General features: G+C 39.1%; 1 protein-coding gene across 1 annotated transcript; it reads left to right on the top strand.

Moving 5' to 3' along the window:
• Positions 1-4,111: 4,111 nt before the first annotated feature.
• On the top strand, positions 4,112-7,792 carry LOC147624252 (GDSL esterase/lipase At4g28780-like). Its single transcript, XM_086819218.1, has 5 exons — positions 4,112-6,472; positions 6,594-6,721; positions 6,822-7,061; positions 7,197-7,449; positions 7,522-7,792. Exons 1-5 carry the CDS (start codon positions 6,175-6,177, stop codon positions 7,746-7,748), a joined length of 1,146 nt encoding a protein of 381 aa, XP_086675344.1. The 5' UTR covers positions 4,112-6,174; the 3' UTR covers positions 7,749-7,792.
• Positions 7,793-12,562: the final 4,770 nt, after the last annotated feature.

Here is a 12,562-nt window from a genome sequence, read left to right as displayed (position 1 = left end):
ACCTCATATGGATTAGTGAGCAAGTATAAGGTAAGATTGGTTGCCAAGGATTATGCGTAGACCTATGGCATCAATTGACTATGAGAAGACATTCAGTACGATTGCAAGAATGGTAATCATGAGAGCTTTCATTGCTATGACTATAGAGTGAAGGGTTGGTCTTTACATCAGATGGATATAAAGAATGATTTCTTACATGGTGACTTTTGTAAGAAGTATACATGATGTAGCCACCAGGTTATGAGAGAGAGGTACATCTAGACTTTATGTACAATTATGTAAATCCTTATATGGCTTAAAGTAGGCACCCAGAGCACGTTCAGACAAGTTTGGAGAGTATCTAGTTACCATTGGATTTCAAATATCCAATGCAAATTTTTCACTTTATGTGAAAAAGACAGATAGTCGTGAAAAAACCAGTTAGAGAGATCATGCTATTAGCCATTTATGTGGATGACTTGATTATCATTGGTGATAGTAGTGATGCTAAAATACATGATGTCAATATGCTTTTGAAAAAGAAGTTTAAGATGAAGGATTTAGGTAAGATACTATATTTCTTGGGTATAGAGGTGGTGAGATTATCTCATGGCATTTTGTTATTACAAAGACAATGTAGCTTGGACATGTTGCCCAAGTATGGTATGATAGACTATAAGCCTATTTCAATTCGATTGGAGAAGAACACAAAGCTTTTCGCAAATACAGGTAAGCTTTTGGTGGAGGACCCCATTATGTACAGGCGCATAGTCGATAGCTTGATCTACATAACCATCACTAGGCTAGATTTGAGCTATGCTGTCAAACTTGTGAGTTAGTTTATGTAGGCCCCTAGGAAGCCACACTTAGATGTGGCTAGATGGATTCTTAGATACATAGAGCCCACACTTGATTATGAGGTTTTCTATGAGGCTTGCACAAGGATACAACTACATGGGTACACACATGCTGATTAAGGTGGTAGTGTCACAGAGAGGAGATCTATGGCAATGGCTTTATATGTTCTTTTGGGAGTGATGTTGTGATTTTGATTAGTAGAAAATAGCCAAGTATAGAGATAGAGTACATGGGCACTACTAAGGTAGCTTATGAGGTAGGTTGGTTTCAGAAGCTACTTTGTGATATGGATGAGCCTATGGATAGGGCCGTTGTCATTTATTGTGATAACATGAGTAGCATATGACTAGCTAGTAACCTAATATACCATGCTAGGATGAAGCACATTGAGGTGCATTATCACTTTGTGAGAGAAAAGGTTCTAGGTGATGTAGATTTAGTATATGTCAACGCAAAGGAACATATGATTCTAACATGTTCACAAAGGTAGTGCGCACAGAGAAGCTCTGCATGTTTAGGAGCTTTCTTGGAGTGCTATGTGTGGAATTGAGCTCGAGGGGGAGTGTTGAGATATCAAGCTCAACTAGTGCTGCAAACATTGATGACCTGCTTGCGTGATAACTTTCGCACTTATGCCATTGGCACCGTTGGTGAGATTATAGTTGATATGCTTCCAGTGAACTATAGGGTGTATAACAACCACATTTAAATTACTAGAGTATGGCATAATTATAGTGCTAGCTCATATAGTCGACTTTACACTATGGATCAACTATTATATGTTATAGTAGAGGAGTACTAATATGTACTCTTATCTCTTTAGTTTATGGTTGTCGAGAATAAAAGAAGATAGAAAAAAAAATTGCCATCCCCATCTCTCTCTTGTGACTTGCTTTCTCTTGTGCATATGTGTGTTTCCTTTCTTGTAAGGAACTCAAGCTATCCCTCTCCCCTTTATTCTCTTTACTTACGGCCTTGCCCATTTTAGTGAGAGAGATCCCTTAAAACTCTTTAAATTGAGTGAAGTTTGACATTGGCTTTATCATAGTGATGACACATGAGGCTATGAAGTTATCTCTTTTGTTAAATTAAGTTAACACATAAATGGTGCGCTCATTGGCTCTAGAATTCTATAACATTAATTTGGGTAACTCTATGGAATTTTCTACCATTTAAACAAAGGAACTCAAGAGGAAATCATGACTCATCACACACTAGATTTCAAGCCATGACTTTTACTGTAAAAATTAGTGCTTTGAGGGTAAGGGCCAAAATTTGACGAGTTTCTTCAAATTTCAAGTAGTATGTAGTTTTTGAAATTGCTTTTCATATGACATGAAAATCTCAAATTTATATTATTCAAATTAAATTCAATATAATAAAATGAGAGGCTTCTTGTTTTAAGGACGTTACTCAAGAAAAGGACCAAATACATCGTCAATATATATATATACTACCACATAGAACATACGCTTGAGATATTACCATTTCTTTATAGAGAATATTCAAATAATGGAGTTTACCTAATCAAGAAGATAAGCTAATGAAACAGATTTTGCAATAGAGATACATGCATATGAGAATGAAGATTACCTAACCAAGAAGTCAAGCTAATCATCGGAAATGGAGTTTGCCATAGAGATACAAGCATATGAGAATGCCAAGGGTAGCATATATCTTTAATTAAACTTATGGTTGGCTAGCAATTGAAGTGCATTCATGAAAATACATTATGCAACCCAGTGTGACCAAATAACCTTTTATTTACCTTGCTCATGGCTAGAATAGCAATGAGACCAATATGAAGTGGCTTAGGTGATAGCAAGGTTTTCCACAATTTTTAGCTTCCTCCTAAAAAAATCAAAGCTCTTCTATTTAATCCATGTGATTTCAACTTTAGCATTCCACAAGGAAGATCCTATTAAACCACTTCTATGTTGCCTAAGTGGATTCCATTCCTTTGTACCCTCAATAGACATAATTGGTGCCTTTCCATCCATTACAAGGAAAAATGGAACATGGCTTCCTCAAAATAGTAATCCAAATAGAGAGTATGATGCTTAGTCACATAGAACGAACCCTTTTTTGTGTGTGGTGAAATTTGAAGTTGGAGCACTAGTCCCTCTTCTCAATGGAGCATTGCTAAATTATTTGTCTCTCACAATGACGAGTGTGGATGCAAAATAGCTAGGAGCCACCTCTTGCTCACAGTTTATGAAGCACGGAACCTGCACCTTGTGTAAATAAATAAAAGGTGTGGTGTTTTGAACGTGGTTGGAGGACTGATCATTGAAATGAAGTAGTTTGACACGGTGGATAGGGTCCCACAAACTTGCACTGATAGAGATGGTACCCATATAAAACCCTATACTTTTTTAGTTTGATTCCCTCTTAATTAAAAAATAGTGGTGGTGATACCTTAGTATTAACACCAACAAATAAACTTGCTTACAAGACTCACGTTGACTACAAACTAATTAAAATTACATGTACATAGGATTATGTATTACATATATTTTGTGCATGTTTTTTGATAGGCACCAAAACGCTCTTTTGGTGAGTATTAACTTATTTGCTCATGAGATTTATTCTTTTTTTTGCTTCTAATGTTTTTTTCCCTAGGTTCCTTGTTGAAAAGATCTTGTGAAATCTTGATGAATACATTTTTTGACAAGTGTAGAATATCCATGCAGTGTTGGATGTGACTCTTCTTAATGTTCTATCAGGAGGGAAGAGCTCTCTCTCTCTCTCTCTCTCTCTCTCTCTCTCTCTCTATATATATATATATATATATATATATATATATATATATATATATATAATTAAATATATATGTATATATATATATATGTATAGATATATATATATATATTAAATATATATAGATATATTATATATGTATATATATATATTATATATATATGTATAGATATATATATATATATATATTAAATATATATAGATATATTATATATGTGTATATATATATATATATATATATATATATATATATACACACACACACACACACACATACATACATATATATATATATATATATATATATAGAGAGAGAGAGAGAGAGAGAGAGAGCTCTTCCCTCCTGATAGAACATTAAGAAGAGTCACATCCAACACGCATGGATATTCTACACTTGTCAAAAAATGTATTCATCAAGATTTCACAGGATCTTTTCAACAAGGAACCATGAGCCTTGCTATCTCTCGCACGCTCTCGTGGCTCTTCTTGACAAAGGGAATGTTCCTCTCACTCTCTCTCTTATTGATGGTTGGCTCTATTCTCTGTGCAAGACAACATAACACAATTTTCCTCTTTCTCTCTCCCCCCATTATAGAGAGGATGGATCTCTCTCTCTCTCTCTCTCTCTCTCTCTCTCTCTCTCTCTCTCTCTCTCTCTGTGTGTGTGTGTGCCCCCCCTTGAGACTCCAAGAGACCACATACATTTCTCTCTATGTCTACAAGCATTGTACGTTTCACCTCTCTCTCTCTCTCTCTCTCTCTCTCTCCATACCTCGCCACTCGCATAGAGTACAACCAAGAAGGGTACATGAGGACACAAGCATAAGCCGCTTGAGGAGGCATAACATAGGGGAGACGATGAGAATATGATGGTGGTGGGTGGAGGATAGGCCTAGCAAAAAGGAGTGGAGTGTGGCACTAAAAAAGGTACCTCAAAGGTGGCTTGATATGGGTCATATTCACCCATATTATCAAATGCTTAATCAATAGCATGCACCACAAAAGAGCCATTATACACCTATTTTTTCTACTTTTTATCATCGGCAAAATTGACCTTGCTAGGCCAAACTTTGTCCTTTGGGAAGAGAACCATGCATCTGATTTTGTGCTAATATGAGCCTTGTTTTTTGTTTTGTGCACACTGCATGTGCATTTGAGCACGAGACGAAGCAGGTAGCGCTCAACTTTTGTTTTTTGTGGGGTAGAAAATTAGAATTTTAAGGAATGGTCACTGCGATGGGCTGTGTGACTCACAGTGAGTGTTCGAGAAAAAAATTGAGTGAACGTGAAATGAATACTTCTTACCATGGGTTGAAGAGGAAAAGGCAAGCCTTTTCTTCGTACTTCCATTCAATTACTTCTATAGCCGTATTTTTCCTTCTCCTCTCATGAGGATGAGGGGGATTTTCCAGAAGGAAGTTGAGCAATTTCCCGGACCCCACAATGAGCCTTCAAAACCACACACATAATTCCAGAGGAGGAGGGTGGGTCAATCAGCAAAGGAGGGTAGTGCTAGTAGAGACTCTTAGAGCCTGCCCGCCTTCCTTCCTTGTAATAAGAGCCAGCTCGGCTCGACTCTGGCGCTGGAGCTGGAGCTGGAGCTGGCTCGATCGACCAAACCCTACGTAGCATCGTCGTGAGCTTTACGAAGGGATTCCACACTCATCCCAGGCTGAGTCGTCCGGACTTTGTAAATTATGATTATTTGCCACACGCCGTGCAAATAACACAGTCCGGACGACTCAGCCTTGTGACGTCAGTACGTGCTGTCACAGGTTTACCATTTTCGTCTATCGCCGAACTCTCCTCACAGACAAGCAAAATCGTTAATTTGACGAACTTAGCACAATAGCATTTCATCGGAGTTCAAGCCTTCCGGGCAGCTCAAAAATGAATCACTTCTCAAGGTTGGTGACAACTGAAGCTGTAGATATTCTGCAAGCCTGCAATGGTAGAAGATTCATTCTCCACGAGGGAGCTGGATCATAGAGCGACTGCTCGTGGTCGTGGATAGCTGAGCATTCCATGTGCCTTTGTTGCCAGCTTTGAAGCTGTGCGTCAGGAGCTTTGCAAAAGCAAAAGCTGCACTCAACTTTACATCGACTGAGGGTTGTAAATGCTCATGTCTGCTGCAATATAAACAAGCAATAACTACTGTTTTAACCATCTCATGCAGAGGCACAAATAACTATTACAACAACTCTCGTGACTCATTGAATCGTGATGAATATGACAGGAAATGCATGCCAGCAGCGCAACCTACCCTTGGATCAAAGTTGTCTTGCCATTGCTGCAGCAGTCATTTCTTTCTTTCGGTGGTGGACGGATGGCACGTCCTCATGGTTATAAAGAGGTTGCTCATTCTATGGAAAAGTGGCTAGGCTAGCAGTAACTTCGACGACATCAGTACTAGTGTGACTGGTATCCGTAACCGTGGCTTGTGTTAATTGTTTGTAGCTGGCGGCTGGCCAAGTTGAGTATAACAGTTGAACTAATTCAAGCTCATATGGCATGATGCATCAATCGTTGGCTCTGATCCGGGCAGACGTAGGTCATATAAGTAGCTAGTTAATTCGAATGGGCCGCGGGGCCAGCTTGATGATCCACGTCTCCAGCTCCAGCTCCAGATCCGGCCCTGTCATGTTGGCGATCATAATAATACTGCTGTTCACCACCATCATGATGCTGAGTGTTGCAACTGCCGGATCAGGGCCGGTTGCGATGTTTGTCTTCGGCGACTCGCTGGTTGATACCGGTAACAACGACTACATTCCATCGGTTGCGCGTGCCAATTTTCCGCCCAATGGAATCGATTATCCTACCCATAAGGCAACCGGACGATTCTGCAACGGCAAAATCATTTCGGATCTGCTAAGTAAGCGCATGTCGAAGAATTTAACATGCAGTAACTGTAGCTAGTGTGTCACTATGATAGCTTAACCGACGAGAGCCCACAAAGCTTTTGATGATCGCGATAAAATTATATTGCCGTGTAGGTGATTATATGGGTACCCCGCCCGTCCTACCTTACCTGGATCCAAGGAACGACGAGAACAGCCTTTTGTTGGGCTCCAACTTCGCCTCTGCTGGTGCAGGCATCCTCAACACAACCGGTCGTATCTTTGTGAGTGTAGTACGTCGTGATATTCCATCGCCGTTTCATGCTCTTTTGAATTATGCAATATTTTCGAAGTTCTAAATGTGGGAATTTATACATATTGCAGTTGGTTCTACTTACTATAGAAGACCAATTCCGGCTATTCAGAGAGTACCAAGCGAAAATCACTGGCTTTCTCGGACCTGCGGGAGCCCAAAAGCTAATACGCGAGGCCTTGTATTCTGTAACACTTGGGGGCAATGACTACATTAACAATTATCTCATGCCATTCTCCAAGGCCAAAAAGCAGTATACACTGCCACAGTTTCAAGATCACCTCATCACGGAGTACAAGAAGGAGCTTATTGTAATTATACAGCTAACTTAACTAACTCTTGCAAAAATCTTTACTATCCAATATGTGGTTGATTATGAGTTGATTAAACTAATTAGACAGATTGAGATCAGTGCTTCTGATGATGTGATCTGATTATATACATAGGAGCTGTACCACTTAGGGGCCCGCAAGATTTCCATCTCCGCGCTTGGGCCTCTTGGCTGCATTCCCTCGCAGCTTTCCATGAAAAGCCAGGATGGAAATTGCATCGACTCTCTACAACAAGTCTCGAGAAACTTTAACGCTGCTCTCAAAACCATGACGGAGGACCTCAATGCGGAGCTTCCAGAAGCAACCTACGTGTATGCCAACAGCTTCGACATGGTCTTAGAATATATCCAAAATCCAACGAAATACGGTAATCACTCCAAACATCAATCGTGTAATTATGATTATGAACTCAGCTAAATTAGTTATCATCTGGCGGCAGGTTTGGAAATTTCGAACAAGGCATGTTGCGGGCAAGGGAAGTATAGGGGTGTGCTCGTGTGCAACCCAGCGTCTAAACTTTGCCCAGACAGATCCAAGTACGTCTTTTGGGACCCCTTTCATCCTACGGAGAAGGTGAACAGAATGATCACGGAAAGGCTTCTCAACGGCCCTCTGTCTGACATCAGCCCCGTGAATGTTAAACAGTTGCTAGCCATGGCCATGTGATGTTTTTAGAGCAATGAAGCTCTCATAATTGTCTTTCCATAAAAGTCGATTTAATCCCTTCTCTCCCTCTCTACTTTACTCTACTATACTATACTCTCCTATATATATATATATATATATATATATACACACACACACATAAGTATGAATATACATATATAAATATAAATATATATGTATATCATACACACACATATAATATATATATATATATATATATATATATATATATATATATATATATAAAAGACAACTCCATATAAATGCTTGAGATAAATAGGCCATTTGCATTCTAGTATGTTTTCCATTTTCTTAAAAATTGAAGGGTGCGAGATTATTGCTTTTTAGTATGGATTTTAGGTCCTTTTGATGTCTCCTCCCAGAGTGTCCCACTGAATGGTATGTGGCTTCCCATTTTCCCACCCTCATTGGAATCGATGGCCTTGCTAACTTTCAAAAGCATCATATGCTTAAGTAAATTGATTATTTACTCTAAGTAACGAGATTTTATGTCTCTTAGTCACTAAACATAATCTTTGTAAGTTGGTATTAATGTAAAGATATAGGCATTGGAATGGAACATTACTAATGCAAGATCAAAGCTAAGATTTGAGACAAATCATTATGTTGATTAACATGCAATTAGCAAGATCACACATAATGCCTAAGTGATTTAACCTTTCACCAAAGGATAGAAATAGCCTTAAGCCAAAGTATGGTAGCTCAAGGCTCCAAGTTTCATTCAAAAGTCATATGATGAAAAGATACAAATGAGGGTCCATGAGCCCCTTTTATACTTGAGCTAGGTAAAACCATAAACCAAAGCTAACTATAGTTGCTACTCCATCCCTTCCCCAAAGTTGCTATATGAGGGTCATGTGTACAATTGCCATATCTCCCATTTACATCAATGAGAAGAGAAGGTTCCATCATATGTACAAGAGAATGGTAGGGTCTCCAAAAGTAACCACATCGAAGTAGCATGAACCCTAAAATAGATTCTGTGAATCCATAGCATGAGCAATGTAGAACTAGACCCTCCAATCATGAAAGAAGTGCTCTTGAGCCATACTAGACTATTATGATAGCCCATGTCGATGTTGAAACCACTTGCAAATCTCTCATGAAAACAATTCAAAATGAGCCCCAAATGACATGTGCATGATGTCAAAGCATCCACATATCATAAACTACTATCATAGTAACCATTAGAGCTCATTGAGATCACCAAAAGAAAGTTCCTCTGCCAAAGCTATCCAGAAAATTTTAGAATCCACATCTTCCATTGTAGAAGTCGTAAAAGCCTATATAATGCATGCCAAATGGTCAAACCACATCCTCCCATAATAGACCTTATTGTTGCACATAATAAAGTGGTTGCCATGTATCCTCATCCATAGGTAAATCCACCAAAGTGTAAACAACTCTCCCATAGATGAATCCCACCAGCGCGGTCAAATAGAAATGTATCCTTTTGAAATGTCGTGTCATCCACAATTATTCCAATCACCGAGGTGAAATGGAAATGCATCACCCTCTTTTATGAAAGACTGATCCTCATGTGACTCTTCAACTTGTGTTCCTTTATGGCAGTCCTTAATCTTTTCAACTTCATGAGACTCCTTGGCATCCTCTCTTCCATTCATGAGAATCATGGTGGCTACAATCTTCTTAGCTTTGCATACATGCCCGCGTGACCATGTCTCGTTGCACTTGAAGCATAAGCTTTTCTTCTTAACTCATCAATCTTTGGGTCATCCATCCTTTTTGTCTTGTTGATGGTTTGAGGACACTTTTTGATGGAAGTAATCCCTTTCTTTACATCAAAATGAGTTTCACTCTTCGACTGTCCACCCCCATAAATGGTAGGAAATCTAGGAATGGAAGAGGGTGGTATAGGAAGAGAAATTATACACATATTAGGAGAAAGAATGGGTGGCTTAGATGATTCATTCATGAGTAAAGTGCGCTGTGATTTTTTGTATTTGGGCTCATAAATCTCCGCCAACCTCATTCAATCCATGCACAAACTTCTTCATCTTCATTTCCTCACTTATTCCTTCCACATATATGGATAACTTCATGAAACTCTTTATGTACTCCCGAATTTCCATGCCCTTTTGAGTGAGATCATACCATTGCTCATGGTATCTATCAAGAACCAAGGGTGAGATGAAAGTCAAGTTCATCTCCCTTTTCAAATCCTCCCATGAGTGTGTTATATTCCCAAGTTTAACCATGTGTCTCCACCATTGGATCTTCTAAGTGTAGGGAAGCAAATTGCACTTTATCTTGCTCACTCTTGGGGTAGAGCTGAAAAGAAGTGTCTAGCTTGGTGATCCACTCCTCCAACTCATGCAAAGTGGAACCATCACCCTTAAACTTGGAGAGAGACACGTTGTCCTTGATATCTATGGAAGCATTATAAGAAGAAGAAATCCCATATTGCATGTAAGAATTGGCAAATTGAGCAAAGTCTTTCCATGCATACCACCAATTCTACCATCAACGACATATTCATGGTGTTGCTCCAATTGGTCTTCTCAATCTTTCCATGCATACCACCAATTCTACCATCAACGACATATTCATGGTGTTGCTCCAATTGGTCTTCTCAATAGCTCCAATCTTGGTAGTCACGAATTCAAACCTCATATTCAAGGTATGGTTGATAACATCTAATCTCTCCCTAAGTGGCTTGAAATCAAGTCTTTCCACAAGCAATCGTAAGAGGGTATCATTTGAAATTGCTTGTGCACCTTTAGGCATGTGCTTATGAGTGCTTCCCTTATTTGCCTCCTCTTCAACTTCCTTTGAAGCTTGCCCCATTGATGGAGAAGTACTTTTGTGAGTGCTTGTCACAATAAATTGCTCTTCTAACTCCTCCGTTGTATCTATGCTGCCATGCTCTATTAACTCCTCCCCTTCCATGTCTTCCGTGACCAATGATAGCTTTCGGGGCCGACCTTTTGGCTTGCTGGGCCATAATGGATTGTTTTGAGAAAATAACCAAAAAGTGGAGCTAGGATTTTCCGATTTGAACAAACTAAGTCACTATGTAAAGGTAATGAGATGAGGAATAAGCCTATGTGATTAGTTTAAGTTTAGTCTCCAGACCCTAATAGTCTCTATTTTGGGTTTTTATAAAATATGCTTTCACTAAAAATGGACCATAACTCCCTATTCAAGAGTCCGAATTAGAAAATCTTTAGCTTTTTAGGATCCTTTTGATGAGGAGTACTACACACCCATCAAGTTTATTCCGTAAGATCACTTTTGGTATGCAAACTGCAAAAACAGGGTTGTTCCATGAAAACGAGTGTAATCGCTTACCAATAGCTCCAAATGGTATGCCGTTTGGCTTGTTTAGAAGGTAATCATTTTCGAGTGTATGCTAATCACAAATTTTAGAACCCCTAATTCATGCACAGATTTGGGAGAATCTTGATTTTCTTGACTTTTGGATTAAGGTTTCCAACTATTTTTATATCAATTTTTTGTGAACTTTATGAGTACAAGTTTCAATCTTGTAACATAATTGTGCTTGAGTTTGGATCTTAATTAATCTAGTTTATTCATAATTATGATTACACTTAGGTATTGCCCACCTTAGCGTAGCACTAATCACATTGTATAGTTAGTGTAGGATTTATTCACCCTCACTATATCCATGCACATAACCAGGATACCCATGTTTCTCAACAGTGCATGCCAAAGGTCAATTTTGAGGGGGCTCTCTAAGGCCAAAACACATTGAGAAGCAAATGTCTACATGCACATTGCAACCAAATGTCTCTTGATGGTGGTGACCAAACTTTGTAAGTGTGTATATGTGGACTCCCATTATCACTCTTGCAAAGTTTAATCACCATCAGAGCTCATTTGTTACAATGTGCAGGCCAAAGGTCTAATTTCAAGGAGGCTATTCTAGGCCATGACACGTTGATGTCAGGCATACACACTCCAACAAATGTGCTCCAATGGTGTGACAAAACTTTATAAGTGTATACATATAAACCCACCCTCACTCTTGTAAAATTTGATTACCATTAGAGTTCATTTGGTTGCAATATGTAGGCCAAAGGCCCAATTTTAAGGGGGCTCTCTAAGGCCATGACACATTGAAAATAAGGCATCTAGCACATTGAAAATCTAAATGTGTTTTGTTGGTGAGACCAATTTTTACAACTATGTATATGTGGACCCCGCCCTCACTCTTGCAACGTTTGGTCACATTGAATCTCATTTGGTTGTAATGTGTGAGCCAAAGGCCCAATTTTGATGGGACTCTCTAAGGTCATGTGACACATTGAAAAGCTGGCATTTGGCATGCACATTGCAACTAAATGTGCTCCGATGGTGGTGACCAAAATTTACAAGTGTGTATATGTGGACCCCACTCTTACTCTTACAATGTTTGGTCTCACCATCGAAGCTCATTTGGTTATAATATATAGGCCAAAGACCCAATTTTGAAGGGGCTCTCTAAGACCATGACAAAATAAAAACTAGGCATCTGCTTGGTATGCACATTTCAACCAAATGTGCTATGGTGGTGATTAACTAGATTACAAGTGTGTATATGTGTATTCCACCCTCACAAAGTTTGGTCACCATCGGAGCTCATTAGGTTACAATGTGCAGGCCAAAGGCCCAATTTTAACGATCCATGCCCGAATTCAGAAAACAAGTCTTACTCCTTGTTCCAATATCTTGCCATTTTATGTATGTGCTAATTGAAGGTACTCGGTCTTGCATCTAGAAGAGTAGTGGAGGCAGACTTTGACGGTGGATATAGGGTTTCCCTTCATCTA

Source organism: Cibotium barometz, chromosome 25 (genome assembly GCF_041138505.1).
Source record: "Cibotium barometz isolate CiBa-2024 chromosome 25, ASM4113850v1, whole genome shotgun sequence".
Classification (NCBI taxonomy): Eukaryota; Viridiplantae; Streptophyta; class Polypodiopsida; order Cyatheales; family Cibotiaceae; genus Cibotium; species Cibotium barometz.
The sequence above is the reverse complement of the archived record's forward strand: the minus strand, read 5'-3'. Positions and strand labels throughout refer to the sequence as shown.